Source organism: Salmo salar, chromosome ssa14, assembly GCF_905237065.1.
Source record: "Salmo salar chromosome ssa14, Ssal_v3.1, whole genome shotgun sequence".
NCBI lineage: Eukaryota > Metazoa > Chordata > Actinopteri > Salmoniformes > Salmonidae > Salmo > Salmo salar.
Window position 1 is genome coordinate 7,622,958 of NC_059455.1, and position 23,413 is coordinate 7,646,370.

Here is a 23,413-nt window from a genome sequence, read left to right on the forward strand (position 1 = left end):
AGGGTACACACCCACCTTGTTGAGACACATTTTTGGCCAATGTCTAACTTCCTCAAACACTCCATTTTTCCTCCAATTACTGAGCTCATCTAGCTGCTAGCTGAGTCAAATGCCATGTCCTTTGTTTCAAGTACATCATCATTTTGAATGTCATTCTGTTTTTGATTTTCCATTGGTTCAATTCTGAGATTATCTACAAGTGACAGGTCAGCTGACCCTGTTGTACCAGAAAGTGTAACTGGTTCAGAGTACTGCAAGTTGTACCAGTTCTGGTGTTTTCCTTTGGCTTTTCCTGCTCGGCCAATGACGGTTGCTGTATGTGGAATACCACTTTCTCTGTCCATGTATTTAACAGTTTGTCCAGTTTTCAGATTGGAACAACCATGTTCTCTTAACACATGTGGCTGTTGTTGAATGTTTTCCTCATTTGAACGCTCAACAGTATTATCTGTGGCATGTTTGAAGGTCTCTGCTCCATTTCCTGTGTCAGTTTCAGTGTCCATATCATTGGATATGACATCTGGTAGGTTTGTGTCTGTTACTGTCTCCTTTTCATTAGGATGATTCTCAGCAACAGCCCCTCTATCTTGTTGATCATTTACTTTCCGCAATCTTGAGTGATGCACCCTGACAATGATGCCTCCGTGCCTCACAAATATCACCACACCATCTTGGCCAATGACTACTCCCGGTCCCTTCCACTCTTGACAGTCAACTCGTTTGTAGTACACTTTGTCTCCAGTTTCGTACTTCTCATCGGTGGGTCGTAGCTGTTTACGCAGAGCCCTGCGAATTCTTTCTGAGCACTCTGCTTCAGTGAACGCTTTTCTCGCTGCATGTAGTGCTGACAGGTGCTGTCCCACCCATGCACTCACACTGGTCCCTTCTAGTGCTGGTGGCTTGTCAACCAGTACAGAGGGAAGATTAGGGTTCTGCCCGAACACTAGTTGGTATGGGCTGTAACCATGAACATTGTGCATTGAGTTTTTTGCCATCAAAGCCCAATCTAGGGCTGTGTTCCAGTCACATCTATTGTCTTGCTTCACTTTCAGCATGATCTCTGTGAGTGTTTGATTATGTCTCTCCAGAAGTCCATTGCTCCATGGACTGTATGCAGCAGTTGTCTTTACTTCCATGTTGAATTTCTCTGCCATTTCTCTTATTTCATTATTATTGAATTCTCCTCCATTGTCACTGTACAATTTCTGGGGAGGGCCATGCACACTTACCCAGGAATGCATGAAGTGCCTGACGATGTCACTGGGTTTCTTTGTATTCACAATGCTTCCAGCGCTGAAGCGTGTGAAGTGGTCGATTATGTGAAGGTACCACACACTTGGTGCTAACTCATCTAGATCTACAGCCACTGTTTCATTGTACTTGGAAGCTAGTGGCAAACCAACAGCTGGTTTGGGCTTAGGCTTACTGTATTTTTGACATGTCTCACAATTGTTAACTATCTGCTGTAGAATGGAAATACTCTCATCATCATTATTCCCTGAACTGCTGAGTAACTTCTGAAGTCTGTCAACTGTAGCATGTCCAAACTGTTTGTGAAGCTTTAACAATACTTTGTGTTTTTCTTTTGTGTTCATGTTCTCTGTGACTGTCAGAATCTCCATGTGCTCTGTGTCCGTCCGAATCTTATTTTTGCATGGACTCTGTGTGATGTCTTTGTCTAAAATGTTTACACAATAGTGGCCTGAGGTAGTAAGTTCAAGAGTTACTGGTTGTTTAAACATCACTGCCTTGTCATTTTTTATGTCTAGTACAGCCCCTGCCTTCTTGAGGGAAGCTTTGCTTAATAGTAAGGGGATATCTGTAGGGACCACCTCTGTTTCAATGTGACACTTAGTCTGACCAATTTTTGCTGGTATCTTAACTCTCTTGGTAGAATGGACAATTCTCCCATCTCCAAATTTGAAAGCTCTGTTGCTTGGTGTGTCAATCATATTTTGTACTTCTTTCATATTTAGTTCACCAACATAGCTATGAAGCCATTTTGCACCACACACTGTCCGTGTACATGCAGTATCAATCACAGCAGATCCTAAGGATTCAACTAGAAAAATCTCAGTATCAGAAGCAGATTCATTTGAAAACAGTGTAATGTTACACTGCTCTATATCTGTGTTTACATTTTCCTCTGTTAGTTTAACTTGTTCATTTTTATGAGGACAGTCTTTAACCCAATGGTAAGTGCTTTGACAAACAGCACATTTTGATCTCCTTCCATATTTGTCCAGTGGATTTGTTCCGGGAAATGGCGCCCTCTTCAGGTTGTCTTGAACGTGACTTTTTGGCGCCTTTTCTCTGCTGCTCAGTGTAATATGCTCCGTCACTCGCTTGCATTCCATCTGTTAACGGCGCGACAGACGTCTTTTCACCAAAAATTATTTTTAGTGCCGACTTCATTGATGCAAAAGTCAGTACAGTACAAGCAGTCAAAGCCAACTGTTTCTCCCTACCATCTAGACAGGCAGTATCTAGCAACTTGAATGCTAACACTGCATCCGGGAGAACCATGTCGTACTTGCGCATCCTATTGTACCTTTGTTCGAAATCAATGATGTAGTCCGTCATTGCAACCGAAATATCTCTCGAAACACTGTCAAAGTTTGAATATGCCTCGTAGGCACGGTCTTTCTCTTCTTTAAGAAATACAGAATCCAGTGCTCTGATCAAAGTTCCCATACCATCATCATTGTTCAAATCCTCAACGGATATTTCCAGTGCTGTATCTCTCGCTCTTCCCTCGAGCGATAATACCACCGCAAGTGCTTGCTTTTTCGCGTCCAGATTAGTAACCCGTGTCCAGATTCCAAGTTCATTTTTCCAACTTTCGTACGACCTCTTCTCGTCGAAGCGAGGTGGCACATTGTAGTTATTAGCCATCCTCTGCTACCAATGTTAACTCGAAATGACACAACGTCAAGGTTCCAGTTTAACAAAGTTTACTATACTGTATGAACACACTACAAGGTAGCCATTACACTCACGGCTAGGTCCATCCACGAACATATTTCCTACGCAGGCGCACTCTTGACTGAGTGATAGCCCCGTAATAACAGAAATATAGGGATACTTAAAACATGAACTTAACAAAAACTACCTGCCCTCCAGGACGCCTACATCACCCGATGTCACAGGAAGGCCAAAAAGATCATCAAGGATATCAACCACCCAAGCCACTGCCTGTTCACCACGCTACCATCCAGAAGGTGAGGTCAGTACAGGTGCATCAAAGCTGGGACCGAGAGACTGAAAAACAGCTTCTATCTCAAGGCCATCAGACTGTTAAACAGCCATCACTAAGATTGAGTGACTGCTGCCAACATACTCAAATCTCTAGCCACTTTAATAATTGATGTAATAAATGCATCACTAGTCACTTCAAACAATGCCACTTTATAATGTTTACATACCTTACATGACTCATCTCATATACTGTACTCTATACCATCTACTGCATCTTGCCTGGCTCATCCATATAGTTATATGTACATATTCTTATTCATCCCTTTACACTTGTGTGTATAAGGTAGTTGTGAAATAGTTATATTACTTGTTAGATATTACTGCACTGTCGGAACTAGAAGCACAAGCATTTCGCTACACTCGCATTAACATCTCATGTTATGTGGCTCAGGGGCCCATGATGTATTATTATAACCATAGTCTGGTGAATGCCTACTTTCAGAAATAATTTGTTCAAGAAGAAAGAAGTATCTTACTGTGTCTGACGCCTTGCTTTGATTTGAGTGGGAGTTGGAGCTGTGGTTGTGCAAATTCTCTTGCGGAGAGCAGCTGGTACCTATAAAATAAATAATATGATGAGAACACTTATGAGAAATAAAACAGAATTAGCTATGATAAACATGACAAGTTAGGCTACCCAGCCATTGAACAAAATATTTGTGCAGCTATCCATTTTATGAAGTACCCGGGTACAGTATGTCGAAAATGTATACTTTAGTGCACAAGAGAAAATACTAATATTGCCTAGGTGCATGTCAGTTTTAGCATTCTACAGCGCTTGCTCATTTGGCAAGACAGTAACAAGTTAACTAGCTAAAAACTGGTGCCCAGGCTACCATATACTAGCACTTGTGGAACATCAGCTACATAACTTCTTATGTTAATGTTGTATTGATGTCTGTATAGTCTTGACCAACAGTTGTATGTATATCTTCAGTCAGGAATTGGGCCTTAGACTAGACTTCAGTGATTTAAATATTTCCAGTGGTCAATGTCTTGTTGTACACGAGTATCTATGCATGTTTTGAGCAGGTGACGTGTGCAGAAGAAGTCCAAGTGACTTTAATAGCCCAATCAACAGTGTATATATATTTTAAGCAGCAGAACAGTAAGATAACAGAATTGACCACAGGAATTGGCTAAACAGCACAAACATATCTAGGACCAGGCTAAGCTCTCATCGGGCTGAACAAACGTACAAGCTTCTCTGTGCACACAGTACTGTTGACAAACATACAGAGAAGGGAACATCTGCATTTGTGTGTAGCTCGGTTCTCTTTGGGCTTACCACCATCTTTGCCTCGGAGAGTGTGAAATGTTTTTGTTTTGCTGTGCCCGTCGCTGTACTTATTGACCGGACTTTCATCAGAGCGCCGGAGCATTTTGTAGGGCGGTGTAGGATCTGATAACCCATCTCGCATTTTATCGTGACCGTGAAGGGTGGTAGATTGACTCTTTGGCTGGGATTTGTGAGTCTGCAATACAAATAGACTTGTGTTAGTCAACATATCAATACAAAGCCACCTCTTCTGTTTGATAAACACCTTTCCAACCACTGACATTATACTGTAGGCCTATTTCCAACTCTTGACACTGTGCTGTAATTCTCATTCCTGCCTATGTATGCACAACCGTTTGTAATGTTTTTTTATTCCCTAACCTTCACCCAATTATTTTTGCCTGCATTTGTCATTACGGTTCTGTAATTGTTGCACTTTTATAAAGCATCTTACGGTGGGTAAATCCTTGTGCAGTATTCAGACTAGCAAGCTATGTAGTTGGCTAGCTAACTTTCGGTATTGGTCGTTATCAATATAACGCCATAACATGGTGAAGAGCATTCGACTTGGCTGCTGGGGGGGAAGGAGACCCCAAGCTCTGCAAAAACCATTGACAGCTACGGTTTTAGTATCTTCACCTCTTGAAGAGCATAGTCAGAACTACACATTTCCACATTTAGCTCTGTAAGAGTTATACTGCAAGTAACTTCATGCTTTTCATGGTCAGTAGCTAAACAGCAATGCATAATGTATTTTTAAATACGTGAGTGTAGCCTATGCATTTGTCACGTCGCTAGCTAAACAACCAACGTGTCATTTCGCTTGCTTCATCAGCGATTGGGATTTTGGAAAGAACTTGACATCTGCAACGCCTCATCCTGGTAAAAAGTTGTCAGTCTGACTACTGTCATCACCACCATAGATCAAACAGTATTTGGATATCGCCATCATGTTTATCCCCTCAAAGGTAGCTTGTTAAACTAGCCATATTGACGTGATATGTGATTTGCTAGCCAATTTGAGGTGGTCCATCATGTCTGTCAGCAATTGCGATTAAACACTCTAAAACAATGTTGAAAATGGGATAGCGTTATCTAACTTCGCTAGGTAACAGAGCTACGTTGGTTGGAGAAAAAGTACACTGACGTTACTAGGTCTACTTACCACACTGTTTAGCCAACTGTACAACGTTTCTACCGGTAGCTTGCACAATAAACATTATCAGTCAACAGTAGGGCCTACTTCGGCAAATGCGCCCTACTGCTGCTTGACAGGCAAAACACAAAGGCTTGTCAGGTAGCTATCGTTCACATATCTCAAATTAATGGTGGCCAATATGATAGATATCGTGAGGCTACCCTCACGTCTCTAAAATGACATGATCAATTGATGTTTGCTGATCGTTTAAAACATGCGGTTACTTGCTGTATAACTCGGATTCGCGCTAAATGGCCGCAATTGATTTGCATGGAATAATCGGAAATGTGTATTTCACATTTCTACAAACAAATAGTTAACATTTATTTAACAATCCATTGAAAACGTCATGTAGTTGTCAATGGTTTCAGCGCTCTGCACCTTGTGACGTTTTATTGATAAAGACCTAGCTATAGTTAGCTCTTACTAACGTTAGCCAGATAACGTTACCTAGCAGAAGATAATTATCCAGCTACACTAGCTAGCAAATTGGCTATTTAGTTAATTATATACGATATGGTTATATGCTACATTCGTTATCCTGCTGGCTATCAAGGCCTGCAATTTCAAGCTCTCTCGTAAAGGTAAACATAGTTAGCGTTGGCTAACGTTAGCTAGCTACATCACGGGAAAACAGTCAGCAGTTGGTTAAGTTAGCTGGCTAGTTAACCATCAGTTGTTTCTAAACACATTAACGTAGTTAGCTAACTAGTGTAAATAGCTAACGTTAGATGTAGGCTAACGTATCTTCAGTAACGCAATTTTGCACAAAACTGAGCCATGGCTTGGGAGTTGCAAAGCCAGGCGGAGGCCTGCCTAGTTTACGAGTTAAGTTAGCTAACGTTAGTTCGGTGGCTATTTTAACCAGTTATAGTAGCTAACTAAGTTAGGTAGATTACATACTTGTTAACCAGGCAGCTAGCTAATTAGCCCGTATTCACTATTTACCTGATAGGGTTGGGAATCCCTTCGGTCGTTGCACCTGAAATATAGGGAAATAAAGTTAGCCAAGTTATAGGGCACACATCTAAAATGTTGATGCAGTCTCTACTCGCGCTGCAAAATATGCTACAAGTAGCTAGCTAGCGAAAAGCGAGTTAGCTGTAACTAGCTAGACATGCTAGTTGGCAGGATTATTTTAAGAGTGGTGGAGCCGTCAATGAGAACTGGCAATAAAATGTATTGTCTTTTACCCATCGCTGAGTCTCGGTTGTTTCCTTGCATGCATTACCATCAATGCCGTGTTGATGTGTGTGTGCGCGCGAGGGGGTGAACTATGGACAACAAAATAGTATTCTCGTCTTTGGTAACTTGATCTTGGCGATATCTCTGTATTTAGTTAGCCAGCTAGGGACGCTAGCAACTAAATTTGAACAGTGGCTAGCTACGCTATGTTGAAAACGGCCTTTGGTACATTATTTGCTCGCCTAAACTGCACAATCTATCCGGTGCAGTGGAAGGAAACAGACGAAGCAATGCGAACTGCCCCGCCTCCAATGTCTTAGCTATTTCCGGGATACTCCCATGTCGGAAAAGAGTCGCAAACCCTTTATAAATGATGATTTGCAACGCAGTCTTACAAATAACTTTCTCACCAAGAAAGGTGAACACAGAGGAAATACAGTGGTTGAAATAACAACACAGCCCACCTAACTGCTAATGCACATGGCTAAGAAAAGGAGATGATGAAAGCAAGGTTCACAAAAGTAATTATAAAAATGGTAGGTATATGCACTTTCCCCTACCCCAGTAGCCTATTTCGATCGTCTAAAAAACTCACAGTGCCCAATGCAAGATTAAATTATAAATCAACCACTATCCCCTTCCCCTAGTGTTCTTTGTTCATCCATGGGCTTTGCAAAGAATTACCCAATTTTATCAAAGCAATAGTTTGTTGAATTTCACAGTACTAGGCTGAGACAAAAGCCTAAATAGACTCAAGACCAGTAAGAACACTTCCCATATTTTGGGGGGATTGACCCTGGTCTGGATAGCCTACCAATCAGGAATGCTGTTTTTATGTATCGCTGTCTGTCTAGTATGTCTGTTAATCTATATAATGGCAAGGAGACATCAGACCATGCCTTTGTTTGGCCTCTGCTTTCCAATGCCTGTTCTGGTTCACTCAGATCCAAATTAACCAACCTCGTGATATAGAACTGATGGGGAAACGTGTAGGGTGAGGGGGACATTTGCACCAAAGTTTTATTGAACCTTTACGCTTGCCTGGTAAATTTGGGTCAGCGCTGGTGACAGGTCACATGGACCAATACTGTCTGGATCGGACTGGCTCTTATTGCTTTTACTGTATGTTTGTCTCTTATTTTGTTCACGTATGGATGTTCAAATGAACCCAACATCTCACGTTTTAGAAGGAGAAACGTCCATGGAGTCATTTTCTCTCTGGTGAGTGTTACCTAATTTGTACTGTGCTGAGCTTGCTGAATTGCATATTGGCACCATCATTATTTACATTATTTACATTATTTTGATCCAATAGCTGTAGAGGATGGTTTGTAAAACAAATAAACAATCTGTTAGGGATGGAAAAGCCATCTGTTCTTTTCATTAAGAATAAATTCAGCACTTTTGGTTACAAACAGTGTGCAGACTTCTTTAAATTCAACACAGTTCATCTGATTTATCAAGCACCATTTTGAGTTGTTTCCGTTCTCTTTAAAGTATTCAGTCATTTTCCACTCACACAGTACAATATTCATATTTTTATTGTCAACAAAAGTCACAAACTGACTCAGTTGCTTGTTAGTCAACTGCTTAGGAATATAGATCGCAGCCATATACTTGCTTTCATGTATCCCACAGATGCATTTGATTGATCGGTTTCAGTGTACTTTCAATCTGTGTACATCAATCAATGATGTCACATGAAGTACAGAAAAGCTATGATTCAGTGGTGAGAGAGCATATACTTGTATAATTGGTTGAGAGAACTTACACTTCAATAACATGGCACTAGGTGGAGTGTAGAAAGAATGTGGACTATTGAAAGATTTGGTTTCAATGAGAGTCACAGATATATAACTCACATTTCTATCTGAAATCAGTCAGGTCCAACACTGAACTACATAATAGATATTCAAAAAAGGACATGTCAAATCTGCTAAATTGCAAACATTTAACCTATCTTATCCACTCGGTGGCAGTAATACCATATAACAGAACATGTTTTCGGACCATAGCGTTTTCTTTTCTTTTTCTACTCCATTAAAGGCCCAATGCAGCCGTTTTTATCTCAATATCAAATAATTTCTGGGCACCTTACTGTGATTGTTTTCAATGAAAATGTTAAAAAAGAAACAAAATAGCTTCTTAGCAAGAGAAATTTCTCTAACAATTCTTTTTTTAGGACTGTCTGGGAGTGGTCTGAGTGGGGAGGGGAAACTGAAAACTAGCTGGTTTGAAGCTCTCTTTTTTATTGGTCTATTAGCTAATTTACTGCCTGGTGATGTCATAAGTCAGGCCAAAACTCCTTCCCACCAAAACATACCTAAAAATGAAAATGTATATACAAATAATTTATTTTTCTTAGAGATATTGTCATGTTTCTTTTTATGTGTTGATTTATAAAAAACAATGTGAAACATGTAAGGAATGCATTCCCAGAACGTACTCAGTACATCAACTTTTCTTATAATATAGCCTTTTGGTGCCCTATGCAAGATTTGGTTGGGGGGCCCCCCACCTTGTGACAAAACAGTGGAGAGAAACATTTTAAAGTTAATATCCTGCAATTCCACACATTTTGCCATGGGGTGGAGAGAAATTATTGCAGTTTTAAAGCACGTTTTCTACAAATGTTGTAATGGGGCGAAGAGAACATTTAGCAATATTATAACAAATTTCATGCAATTCTACTCATTTTCCATGGGACAGAGATAATTTTTTGCACTTTTAAAGCAAAACATGTTTTTATTTTTGGGGTAGATCAGCTTTAATATTGCAGATAGATTGTAGCTTCCATCAAAGTAATTGTCTGCATCATTTCTAATCCTCCATATACAGTATATTTTTTGTAAATATATGTCAGATTATAACGCAAAATATTGTTACCTGACATGGCTAATTGAGTGACTGTGACAACAGAGAAAAACAGCTGATGAACAACCAAATTTGGCTGGTGTATTGTACTATTCCTACTCTCAATAGTAAGTTGTGAGTCCCCCCACCTTTTTATAATATTCACAAATGACTCATTTAATTCATATATTTTGTCTCAAATATGTAATATCATATCTTTGTAGGAATTGCACCACAATCATTCAATTGTGTATGTCATATAAGGTATATAAGGTATCCCTTTACATTTAAACACGTATACAGTGTACCTACTGAAAATGGCAGATTTGGGCACTAATAAGCTCCTATGTAGTGGCTGTACAATATACTATACATGACGTCAGAGCTCTGGCTCTGCGCTTCACAGCACTGTGTGGGTTTTGACTGACAGCTGATCTGAGCTTGAGCACTGAGCGACAAGAAGTTGCCTCGATCCCTCCCGGTAATAAGGCAACTTTTGCAAATGTTTTGTTGTCTGAGTGAGGGAAATGCTGTAAATTAAGATGGCTCAATATATTTTGAAAGATGATACGCTGAGGATTATAATAAATACTGCTTGGATGCCATAAAAGAAAGGCAGACATCTAAATGTCCACAGTCCAAATGTGCTCTTCACGTTTCCAAATCATAAAACTTGTGTCATATGCAGTGTCAACATTTCTGACACTATGTTTGATGTACAGTTACAAGATTACATGTCATCATACCCTGGGTTGTTCTGAATAGAATGAGCATATGTTTGTTTATTGTGTCGAAAATTTGCTGCGGCACACACACTTGAAGGCACTCATGACTCCTTTCTATGCGAACCCCAATTACGATCTGTTTCCCTGAATTGCCTTGTGAAAGCCTAACACTGTAATGTCGTATTTTGCAGAGATCTGTGGCCACTTGGAGACACCAGTTAGTCTCTTATGTTGTGACTACCCCACATTTTCCAGGAATAGTCATCATGTTACTGAATGTATGCAGAGTATATTTTTCAGATTTCGTTATCAACAAATGCGTCAAAGTACAGTAAATATAAAATGCACATAAATCAACAGTGTAATGTTTGGATTCAGTCTTGTCAGGTGAACTGTTGTGTACTCACATTTGGTCTAATATTTTTCCCATTGTCTCCAAACTGTTCCCTTCCAATTGCTACCATGGTTACGCATATGGTTTTCATATTTCTTCAGTAAGAATTTATTTAATTTAGCCCTATCCATATACAGTGCATTCGGAAAGAATTCAGACCCCTAGACTTTTGCCACATTTTGTTACATTACAGCCTTATTAAAAACATTTTTTACACACAATACTCTAAAATGACAAAGCGAAAACCGGTTTCTATACATTTTTGCAAGCGTATAAAAATAAAAAAAATTCAGAGCCTATGCTATGAGACTCGAAATTGAGCTCAGGTGCATCCTGTTTCCATTGATCATCATTGAGATGTTTCTACAACTTGATTGGAGTCCACCTGTGGTAAATTCAATTGATTGGACATAATTTGTAAGGCCCACACCTGTCTATACAAGGTCCCACAGTTGACAGTGCATGTCAGAGTAAAAACCAAGACATGAGGTCGAAGGAATTGTCCGTAGAGCTCCGAGACAGGATTGTGACGAGGCACAGATCTGGGGAAGGGTACCAAAGAATTTCTGTAGCATTGAAGGTCTCCAAGAACACAGTGGCCTCCATCATTCCTAAATGGAAGAAGTTTGAAACCACCAAGACTCTTCCTAGAGCTGGCCGCCTGGCCAAACTGAGCAATCGGGGGAGAAGGGCCTTGGTCAGGGAGGTGACCAAGAACCCTATGGTCACTCTGACAGGGCTCCAGAGTTCCTCTGTGGAGATGGGAGAACCTTCACGAAGGACAACAACCATCTCTGCAGCATTCCACCAATCAGGCCTGAAAACCGAGAGACACTTCTGGAGGAAACCTGGCACCATCCCTACAGTGAAGCATGGTGGTGGCAGCAAAATGATGTGGAGATATTTCTCAGCCGCAGGGACTGGGACACTAGTCAGGTTCGAAGGAAAGATGAACGGAGCAAAGTACAGAGATCCTTTATGGAAAACCTGCTCCAGAGCACACAGGACCTCAGACTGGGGTGAAGGTTCATCTTCCAACAGGACAATGGCCCTAAGCACACAGCCTAGACAATGCAGGAGTGGCTTTGGGACAAGTCTCTGAATGTCCTTAAGTGGCCCAGCCAGAGCCCGGACTTGAACCCGATCGAGCATCTCTGGAGAAAGCTGAAAATAGCTGTGCAGCGACGTTCCCCATCCAACCTGACAGAGCTTGAGAGGATCTGCAGAGAAGAATGGGAGAAACTCCCCAAATACAGGTGTGCCAAGCTTGTAATGTCATACCCAGGAAGACTTGAGGCTGTGATCACTGCCAAAGGTGCTTCAACAAAGTACTGAGTAAAGGGTCTGAATACTTATGACAATGTGATATTTCAGTTTGACTTTTTTATACATTTGCACACATTTCTAAAACCCTGTGTTTGCTTTGTCATTATGGGGTATTGGGTATAGATTGATTAGGGGGGGAAAAAACTAGTACATCCATTTTAGAAGGCTGTAGTGTAACAAAATGTGGAAAAAGTCAAGGGGTCTGAATACTTTCTGAATGCTCTGTAGGGCAATTCAGTGTATAGGGTTAACACAAATATATACAAATACACAACTGGCATATAAGGAAAAACATACCAGATCCTTATTAGATTACTTTTTAAAAAATGTCATGATTCTTTTCGATATGGGTTTCCACAGACAAGAAGTATGCTGGGTCTTTCTATTGGACCAGGAGGTAAGTTTGGAGGTGTGTTTGTCTGATGGAGCGACCTTTCACATTATGAGTATTCTCCCAAAAAGTCAGGCCAGATCAGTGTTTGTGAAGGAAATGGAATAAAGGAAAGGAAGACATTGAAGACTATTTGGGCATACTGAAATGTAGATGTGGAAGAGAGTCTGTTTGGGAATACCTTATATGGGCTCTCCTATTTGATGTTTTCACCACACCCTTGGTTTGACCTTTGACACCTCTGACTCATCCCACATGACCCCTGACCTTGTCCTCTGACTGGCTATTTATGACCCTCCCACTGACCCTCTTGTAAATGGAGGGAGAGGAGTAGGTGGACTGCGTCTGTGTGTGTCACGTCTACTCCCGCTCCTCCCCTGCGGCGTTCAACGTCGCCGGTATACTAACCACCGGTCCTGGGATTCATCATTACGCACACCTGGCATCAATCATTACACGCACCTGCACGTCATCATGATACTCACCTGGACTCCATCACATTCCTGATTACCTCCCCTATATCTGTCACTCCCTTTTGGTTCTTTCCTCAGTCAGTATTGTTCCTGTTTTTATGCTTAGACGCTACTGTTATGTTGTCTCGGTTCATGTTTGTTGTTTTATTAAATGTTTCCCCTGCTTCTCGACTCTCAGTGTCTCCGTTACAGAATACTGACTGACAACAGAAGGAGCAGGAAAACAGAATATCTCCCAGACAGTCGACGAGCAGGGAAACCTTCTAAGTCAACACCATGACCAGCTAGTACAACTGGGGACGGCTATGGAAGAGGTTCTTCGCAGTGTGCATCATCTCAAAGAACATACACTGGGTCGACTGGTTGTAGAGTGTCAGCACAACAGCCCATTCAGCAACCCGCTCAGGTCAGCGACGCCTGCTTGTCCCTCCCGGATAAATATGATGGCACCCCATCTAAATGCTGTGGCTTTCTACTTCAGTGCTTCCTCTACTTTACGCACAAGATGGGAGCTCCCACCACCGAGAGGTCCAAGGTTGCCACAGTTATTTCTCTGCTGACTGGGCGGGCGTTGGAATGAGTTTGACCAAGAAGGAGAGTGATGGAGTGCTGCATCAGATGACCTGGCCTTCACAATCACCTGACCTCAACCCATTTGAGATGGTTTGGGATGAGTTGGATCACAGAGTGATGGAAAAGCAGCCAACAAGTGCTAAGCATATGTGGGAACTCCTTTTAAGACTGTTAGAAAAGCATTCCTCATGAAGCTGGTTGAGAGAATGCCAAGAGTGTGCAAAGCTGGCATCAAGGCAAAGGGTGGCTACTTTGAATAATCTAAAATATAACGTATTTTTTTAATTGTTTCACACTTTTTTTGGTTACTGTATTATTCCATGTGTTTTTTCATAGTTTTGATGTCTTCACTATTATTCTACAATATAAAAAATAAAAAACCTCGAATGAGTAGGTGTGTCCAAACTTTTGACTGTGTGCGCGTGCGCATGTTTGTTAACTCCTTTCTCCTCTACTTAAGGTATGTTTGAACTGCTGTCCTTGGTGATCTCTGGGATGAAATCTATAATGGACAAAAATGAGGACTTTACGTTTCTTAAAAGCATGATCATGGAAAGGAGATTCCATCTACTTGTCAAGGTGAAACTGGCTTTAACTACTGTGATGTAATGGCAATGCTACAGTTATGTTATAGTAATGATATCTGAGAGTTTATCATGTACAATTACAGTATGTCATAGTGTGTCGCTATGGAAATGCAAGAGGGATGTACTGGGTAGTATTCACTAGGAACTAACCGGAAGCAAACGGTCTGAAACAGGGAGGGACTACCTGAACTTTTCAAAATCAAATTTTATTTTACACATACACATGTTTAGCAGATGTTATTGCAGGTGTAGCGAAATGCGTTTGTCTCTAGCTCCAACAGTGCAGTAATATCTAACAATACACACAACCTAAAAGTAAAATAATGGAATTAAGGAATATAAATATTAGGATGAGCAATGTCAGAGTGGCATAGACTAAAATACAGTAGAATAGAATACGGTATATACATATGAGATGAGTAAAGCAGTATGTAAACATTATTAAAGTGACTAGTGTTCCATTATTAAAGTGGCCAGTGATTTCAAGTCTATGTATATGGGGCAGCAGCCTCTAAGGTGCAGGGTTACGTAATCGTGTGGAAGCTGCCTAGTGAATGTTCCTGAGTGGCCAAATTATAGTCGCCTTGTTTCCTCATTTTCCCTTGCAGAACGTTTGGCTGTGGTGTGCACTAATGAATACAACAGATGTACATCATCCGTGATGTACTGTAATAGTAACCACCAGTGTCATAGCCTGACTCGTTCTCTTTCTCAGATCCACGCGAGGTTGAGGCGGTTTGGATCAAGGAATCCTGTCCCGGTCCGGGATAATGCAAAGAGTCTGGCCTGTAACGTAAGTCTTTCTCTTTGCACTCTTCCTTCAGATGGATGGATGGATGGATGGCTGGATATAATATAGATAGATAAAGGAAGAGATATTTTGCACAAGTGTCCCTACATAGAGTGCCTTGCAAAAGTATTCAGACCCCTTGAATTTATTCACATTTTATTGTGTTACAAAGTGTGATTAAAGTGTATTTAATTGTCAACTACACAAACTCTGTAATGTCAAATTGTATTTAAGGTTAATAACAAAGGAATTACTAAAACATAGTTGTTGCATACGTATTCAGCTCCTTGAGTTAATACATGTTAGAAACACCTTTTGGCATCAAATACAGCTGTAAGTCTTCTTGGGTAGGTCTAAGTGCTTTGCACACCTGGATTGTGCAATATTTGCCCATAATGATTTTTTAAAATTCTTCAAGCTCTGCCAAGATGTTGGGGATCATGGCTAGACAGAAATGTTCATTTCTTGCCATTTAGACTGTAATTTGGCCACTCAGGAACATTCACTGTCTTCTTGGTAAGCCACTCCAGTGTAGATTTTGCCTTGAGTGTAGGTTATTGTCCTATGGTAAATTCCTCTCCCAATCTCTGGTGTAAAGCAGGTTTTCCTCTAGGATTTTGCCTGTGCTTAGCTCCGTCCCGTTTCTTTTTATCCTGAAAACCTCGCCGGTATTTGCCGACGTAAAGCATACCATGATGCAGCCGCCACCATGCTTGAAAATAAGGAGGCAGTTACTCAGTGACGTGATTTTCCCCAAACATAAGGTTTAGCATTCAGGCCATTTAGCATTTTCTTGCAGTATTACTTTAATGCCTTGTATCATACAAGATGCATGTTTTGGAATATTTTTTTATTCTGTATGTTTGTATTTTCACTCTGTCATTGTGGAGTCACTACAATGTTGTTGATCCATCCTCAGTTTTCTCCCATTACAGTCATTGAACTCTGTAGCTGTTTTAAAATCACCAATGGCCTCATGGTAACATCCCTGAGCAGTTTCTTTCCTGTCCTGCAGCTCAGTTCAGAAGGACGACTATCTTTGATGTGTCTGGGTGGTTTAGTACATAATCCGCAGCATAATTATTAACTTGACCGTGCTTAGAGATATTCAGAGTCTGATTTGCTATTGTTACCCATCTAGCAATTGCCACCCTTCTTTATGAGGCTTTCAAAAACCTCCCTGGTCTTTGTAGTTGAATCTGTGCTTGAAATTCAGTACTTGACTAAGGGACCTTACATATGATGTATGTATGGGGGACAGAGAAAGGGTTAGTCATTCAAAAATCATATCAACCCCTATCTATGAATTCATGTAACTTATTGTATGATTTGTTAAGCCACATTTTATTCCTGAATTATTTTAGGCTTGCCTCAACAAAGGGACTGACGCTATATTGTAGTTATGAATTTTGTGTTCTTTTTTTGTGTGTGAATTGTTCTGGCACTTTGACATTAGAGTATTTTGTATAGATTGAAATTGAATTGTCTTTTTTCTGGTCAACAATCACACTTTGTAACAATAACGTGAATATTTTTCATGACATCCATTGACTATGCAACTGAGGCAAAGCCTTGTTTTAGAGTGATATTATTTTACATTTCTCCTTTTTACAGAGTGACATCATGGGACAGTCTTCAGCATTAAGGTGCTAAAATAATTTCACCCCAAGTGAAATGTTTCAGCCTTGAGAACTACCATTAATGTCAACTCTATAAAGTGACACTGAGAATTCCCACTCTCCCATAATCCTCTACTTCACCCCTCCCCTTTAAGTACCTTTCCTTATCTCACTCCCGTACCCCACTGTTCTGTAGTATGTCCAATGTGGTCATCCTTACTTGTGTCTAACATGCAGAGTTTAGTAAACCGGTGGAAAAGATACAGTTGCAGTCAGTGACTCCTCATTTAATTTCACCATAGTTCCAATACCCCCCTGCCAATTTTCCTCTTTCCTTATGCCCTATCCTTGTTCTACCTCCCAGTCCCCTTACTCAATGTCCTGTTTGACAGCCACTCCAGGCCTGGTTTAAATCATCAATGTCTACTGAATAGGCCAAACCAAAGAGCTGTTTTTCTTCAAAATGGCTTCTGTTTGCTCACAGCGGAAATTAATGACCTTCAGGCAGACTTATGGATTCTTTGGTGTGTGCACATAACATCTTGAAGCACATACTTAGAAAAAGGGTTCCAAAACCAAAGGGTTCTTCGGTTGTCCCTATAGGACAGGCATTCCCAAACTGGGATACGCGAAATGCCGTCGGGGGTATGCCAACTTAAAAATGTAATTCACATTTGGAAAAAATAAATAATTCTTCACATTTTCAAACAGTACATTTATATTTTCCAACTGGCTATACATTTGGGTGGGATTTTCTTTCCTCGCCTGAGCTGCCTCGTTTCGCTGCCAAAAATAAAATTAAACCATCTAGTGTTCAGCGAAATAACACAATGTCAAATACAGGTAATCTAGTCAAATAATTAACATCCAATCACATTAACTGTTACTCTCTCGCGGGAAACCTTCACTCTTGCACAGACATTTAGAAACGAAACATGACAATTTGAAAAATAAGCCAAAGGAGTTTTTTTGAGCAAGAATTAAGATGACTTTTGAGTAGTAAGACATGTATGAAAGCAACAGATACCATTTAATAAGGGGCTAGAAGTGTCTATCGTGAGCTACCGAGTGGCTAGGACAGGCAAGCCCCATACTTTGTGGAGGACTTATTTGTTCCTGCGGCCGAGGATATGGCTGGGACAATGCTGGGGGGAAAAGGCCCAAAAAACTATACAATGTCTTCATCAAACAACACTGTTTCACGATGCATCAATGACATGGCAAGAAATGTTTTGAAGCAATTACTGCTTCGCATACAAGCAAGTGAATTCTATGCGTTACAGCTGGATGAGTCAACAGACGTGGCAGGCCTGGCACAGCTCCTGGTATATGTCCGTTACGTTGCACAGTTGACCCCTCTATTGCAAACCACTGGAAACCAGGACAATATGAGAGGATATTTTTAAAGTACTGGACAGCTTTGTGACATCAAATGGACTTTGGTGGTCAAGATGTGTTGGTATCTGTACTGATGGCGCAAAAGCCATGACAGGGAGACATAGTGGAGTGGTAACGCGCGTGCAAGCAGTTACTCCCGACGCCACTTGGGTACACTGCAGCATCCACCGAGAGGCTCTTGATGCCAAGGGAATGCCTGACAGCTTGAAAGATGTTTTGGACACTACAGTGAAAATGGTTAACTTTGTTAAAGCAAGGCCCCTGCACTCGTGTATTTTCTGCACTATACAATGATATGGGCAGCAACCATGTAACGCTTTTACAACGTGCGCTGGTTATCAAGGGGCAAAGTATTGACACGTTTTTTTAAATGAAGAGTCTAGCTTAAAGTTTTCTTTACTGACCATCATTTTCACTTGTCTGACCGCTTGCATGATGACGAGTTTCTCACACGACTGTCCTATCTGGGTGATGTTTTTTCTCGCCTGAATGATCTGAATATAGGATTACAGGGACTCTCCACAACTATATTCAATGTGCGGGACAAAATTGAGGCTATGATTAAGAAGTTGGCGCTCTTTTCTGTCTGCATTAACAAGGACAACACAGAGGTCTTTCCATCATTGTATGATTTTTTTGTTGTGCAAATGAACTCAAACTAACGGACAATGTCAAGTTATATAGCGAAGCACCTGAGTGAGCTGGGTGCGCAATTACACAGGTACTTTCCCGAAACGGATGACACAAACATCTGGATTTGTTATCCCTTTCATGCCCTGCCTCCAGTCCACTTACCGATATCTGATCAAGAGAGCCTCATCGAAATTGCAACAAGCGGTTCTGTAAAAATGTTATTTAATCAGAAGCCCTGCCAGATTTCTGGATAGGGCTGCGCTCAGAGTTTCTTACCTTGGAAAATCGCGCTGTTAAGACACTGATGCCCTTTGCAACCAGGTACCTGTGTGAGAGTGGGTTCTCGGCCCTCACTAGCATGAAATCTAAATATAGGCACAGACTGTGTGTGGAAAATGATTTAAGACTGAGACTCTTTCCAATACAACCCGACATTGTAGAGTTATGTGCATCCTTTCAAGCACATCCTTATCATTAACCTGTGGTGAGTTATTCACAATATTTGATGAACAAATAAGCTTTTCTATGTAAGATGGCTGAATAAAGAGCAAAATTATTGATTATTATTATTTGTGCCCTGGTCCTATAAGAGCTCTTTGTCACAACCCGGCTCGTGGGAAGTGACAAACTCACACTCATTCTTATGTTTAATAAATGTATCATATACATGTGTGGCAGGCTTACAATGACGGCAAAAAACAACATTTGAGTGCGTTGACCCTGGTGCTAGAGGGGGTACACAGCTGGAGGTTGAATGTTTGAAGGGGTACGGGACTATAAAAAGTTTAGGAACCACTGCTATAGTAGAACCCTTTTTGGTTCCAGGTAGAACCCTCTGTGTAAAGGGTTCAACATGGAACTCAAAAGGGTTCTACTTGGAACCAAAACGGTTTCTACCTGGAACCAAAAAGGGTTCTTCAAAGGGTTATCCTATGGGGACAGCCGAAGAACCCTTTTGGGTTCTAGATACACCTTTTTTTCTTATCTGCCTTGGATGCATCTATGGGGAAACATTGCAACTGTCTTGAAGCAATAAGTTACAACAGTACCCCCCTAGACATCTTACCACAAAACACACCATCCTCATTGTTATATCAGAGGCTGCATACTGTGTGCGTGTGTCTGTGTGTCATAGTTGGCTGAGGAGCTGTGGACTCAAGTGGCTAGTGCTGAATGTTCAGAGTTGATCAGCCTGCTGTCCAACCCACACATCAAGGTGAGTCTCCCATAAAGGATATGAAAGTAAATAATGTCAGACTCTCTCATTCAGTCAAACACACGCCTCATTCCATTTCTTTTAGAGACACACATTAAGGCCAGGCACCAAACCCTAATAAGGTATTATTTTTCCCCCTTAATCATTTCACAATCAACTTTTACCAGAATGTGGACACAAATATAATAATTTTGGGGTTTGCAATTCTTCTGAAATATTGTATTAAAATGTGCAAATTTGGTGATATCTGTATATACTGTATTTGCACATTACGCAAATACCTTTTTCTGGAGACTAGATGAAAATGTTGGGTTTCATGTTGTTAAGACACTCCAGGACTGAACTTACACATAGCCGATTGTGGATAAATAGGCCTACTTTTTTCAACTTTCTATCTGTAAAAAATAAAACGTTTTATGATAACTACACAAATTGTGGGGAATGCAGATTCTTCTGAGGCTGAGAAAAATGAGTTGGCATGAAAATTAGCTTTTAAATTATGTGTGATTCAATATAGCGAGCTTTGAAATTATGGATGTACAGTGGGGAGAACAAGTATTTGATACACTGTAGAGGTCTGTAATTTTTATCATAGGTACACTTCAACTGTGAGAGATGGAATCTGAAACAAAAATCCCAAAAAAATCACATTGTATGATTAAGTAATTAATTTGCATTTTATTGCATGACATAAGTATTTGATACATCAGAAAAGCAGAACTTAATATTTGGTACAGAAACCTTTGTTTGCAATTACAGAGATCATACGTTTCCTGTAGTTCTTGACCAGGTTTGCACACACTGCAGCAGGGATTTTGGCCCACTCCTCCATACAGACCTTCTCCAGATCCTTCAGGTTTCGGGGCTGTCGCTGGGCAATACGGACTTTCAGCCCCCTCCAAAGATTTTCTATTGGGTTCAGGTCTGGAGACTGGCTAGGCCACTCCAGGACCCTGATGCTTCTTACAGAGCCAATCCTTAGTTGCCCTGGCTGTGTGTTTCGGGTCGTTGTCATGCTGGAAGACCCAGCCACGACACATCTTCAATGCTCTTACTGAGGGAAGGAGGTTGTTGGCCAAGATCTCGTGATACATGGCCCCATCCATCCTCCCCTCAATACGGTGCAGTCGTACTGTCCCCTTTGCAGAAAAGCATCCCCAAAGAATGGATGTTTCCACCACCATGCTTCACGGTTGGGATGGTGTTCTTGGGGTTGTACTCATCCTGCTTCTTCCTCCAAACACGGCGAGTGGAGTTTAGACCAAAAAACTCTATTTTTGTCTCATCAGACCACATGACCTTCTCCCATTCCTCCTCTGGATCATCCAGATGGTCATTGGCAAACTTCAGACGGGCCTGGACATGCGCTGGCTTGAGCAGGGGGACCTTGCGTGCGCTGGAGGATTTTAATCCATGACGGCGTAGTGTGTTACTAATGGTTTTCTTTGAGACTGTGGTCCCAGCTCTCTTCAGGTCATTGACCAGGTCCTGCCGTGTAGTTCTGGGCTGATCCCTCACCTTCCTCATGATCATTGATGCCCCACAAGGTGAGATCTTGCATGGAGCCCCAGACCGAGGGTGATTGACCGTCATCTTGAACTTCTTCAATTTTCGAATAATTGCGCCAACAGTTGTTGCCTTCTCACCAAGCTGCTTGCCTATTGTCCTGTAGCCCATCCCAGCCTTGTGCAGGTCTACAATTTTATCCCTGATGTCCTTACACAGCTCTCTGGTCTTGGCCATTGTGGAGAGGTTGGAGTCTGTTTGATTGAGTGTGTGGACAGGTGTCTTTTATACAGGTAACGAGTTCATACAGGTGCAGTTAATACAGGTAATGAGAGGAGAACAGGAGGGCTTCTTAATGAAAAACGAACAGGTCTGTGAGAGCCGGAATTCTTACTGGTTGGTAGGTGATCAAATACTTATGTCATGCAATAAAATGCAAATTAATTACTTAAAAATCATACAATGTGATTTTCTGGATTTTTGTTTTAGATTCCGTCTCTCACAGTTGAAGTGTACATATGATAAAAAATGACAGACCTCTACATGCTTTGTAAGTAGGAAAACCTGCAAAATCGGCAGTGTATCAAATACTTGTTCTCCCCACTGTATGTCCATTTAAGTGGTTACAATTCATGACATTTTGATGTAATATGATAAACTAACGAAAGTATAAATTTATCAAATATTTTAACTTTTTGAAAATACTAATTTTAATGGACCAAAATACAAAGAATAAGTAGATGCAAAAATGTAGTTTTAGTCTGTGGTGCCTGGCCTTAAAGTAATCTGTTCCTCCTGCCAATGTTATTGCATGCATGTAAACACAAACATGGACGCACCCACCCACCCACACACACACACCCAACCTCTGCTGACTAATCAGCAGGTGCTGTTTCAGTATAGCCTATAATTACTACTAACGCGCCCCATTTAGTTGGGGAAAAAATGTATCCAGGTGTGAAATGTAGTTTTGTTTCCCCCTCCCTTCATCTTCCCTTTACACAAAGCTATTAGCATCTTCAAATTACCATCATTAGCAGCAAAGGAAACATAACCAATCATGTTCATTATTGTCATTACAACTGCAGCCAGTCTGCATCGGGCAGAGAAAGAAACTGAGTGAATTAAGGGAAAATCTAGGATTGGTGCAGCAATTTTTTGGACTTAAGTTATTATATATACCAATTGATTCTTGAAAAATAACAACCTGTTTGAATCCCATATTGCCCTTTAATGCATGTGTTTCTATTCAATCCTATTGACAGCATCTCAGAAGCACTAATATTCTGGAACTGTTCAGTCTAATTAAAAAGCAGACACACAGAGTGCCTGGTTTTCCAGGGCTGCAGTGGAGCTCCTTTATTAACGAGGGATTGTTGGCAGCCCAGGGATGCGTCCCAAATAGCACCCTACTCCCTATGGGCCCTGATCAAAGTAGTGCACTATATAGGGCAAAAAGGTGTCATTTGGGACAACCCAGGACTTCACTGCAGATTTATTTGGATAGTTTTAACGACCTGTTTGTTCCTGGCTCTCACTTGGTGGCACACGTATGCTTGTTACTGTTAACATTACTGGATGTTGTTTTTTTAAAACCTGTTATGAACTGACCAGTATTGTATTGGCCTTTTTATTCTCATCACTATGGACAGACGTATCACAAAGAGACAGACAGAGGGATAGATAGATGTTTGTATTCTCTCCTTCCTACCTGGACCAACAACCACTTATAGACACAGGGTGCAAAATGATTGACACCCTTGATAAAGATAAGCAAAAATTAAAAGTATAAAATAAATCATTCAAATAATTGACGTGTGCTTAGGGTTATTGTCTTACTGGAAGATTCACTTCCAGTAAGTTTCAAGTTTCAGCCTTCTGGCAGAAGCAACCAGATTTTTGGATAAAATATCTTGGTACTATGTAATGCTCTTGCCGTTGACCTTAACAAGGGCCCCAGGAACAGTGGAAGTGAAATAGCCCAATAACATCAACGATCCATCACCATA

The 23,413-nt window shown here is 40.9% G+C and overlaps 2 protein-coding genes across 4 annotated transcripts in view; one reads left to right on the forward strand and one right to left on the reverse strand.

Annotated features, from left to right (window-relative positions):
* Positions 1-7,219, reverse strand: part of LOC106568693 (WW domain-containing adapter protein with coiled-coil) — a 28,322-nt gene extending 21,103 nt beyond the window's left edge. For all 3 annotated transcript variants that reach the window (XM_045693834.1, XM_014139258.2, XM_014139257.2), the window contains exons 1-4: positions 6,929-7,219; positions 6,684-6,717; positions 4,547-4,733; positions 3,735-3,814 (exon numbers count right to left, since the gene is read on the reverse strand). In XM_045693834.1, the coding sequence (XP_045549790.1) occupies positions 3,735-3,814; positions 4,547-4,733; positions 6,684-6,717; positions 6,929-6,969 (342 nt within the window). In that variant the 5' untranslated portion in view covers positions 6,970-7,219. The remainder of the gene's footprint in view (positions 1-3,734; positions 3,815-4,546; positions 4,734-6,683; positions 6,718-6,928) is intronic.
* A 6,747-nt stretch (positions 7,220-13,966) lies between these two features.
* Positions 13,967-23,413, forward strand: part of LOC106568692 (MAGUK p55 subfamily member 7) — a 58,234-nt gene continuing 48,787 nt past the window's right edge. The window contains exons 1-3 of the mRNA XM_045693835.1: positions 13,967-14,234; positions 14,958-15,035; positions 19,818-19,898. Of these exons, the coding sequence (XP_045549791.1) occupies positions 14,118-14,234; positions 14,958-15,035; positions 19,818-19,898 (276 nt within the window). The 5' untranslated portion in view covers positions 13,967-14,117. The remainder of the gene's footprint in view (positions 14,235-14,957; positions 15,036-19,817; positions 19,899-23,413) is intronic.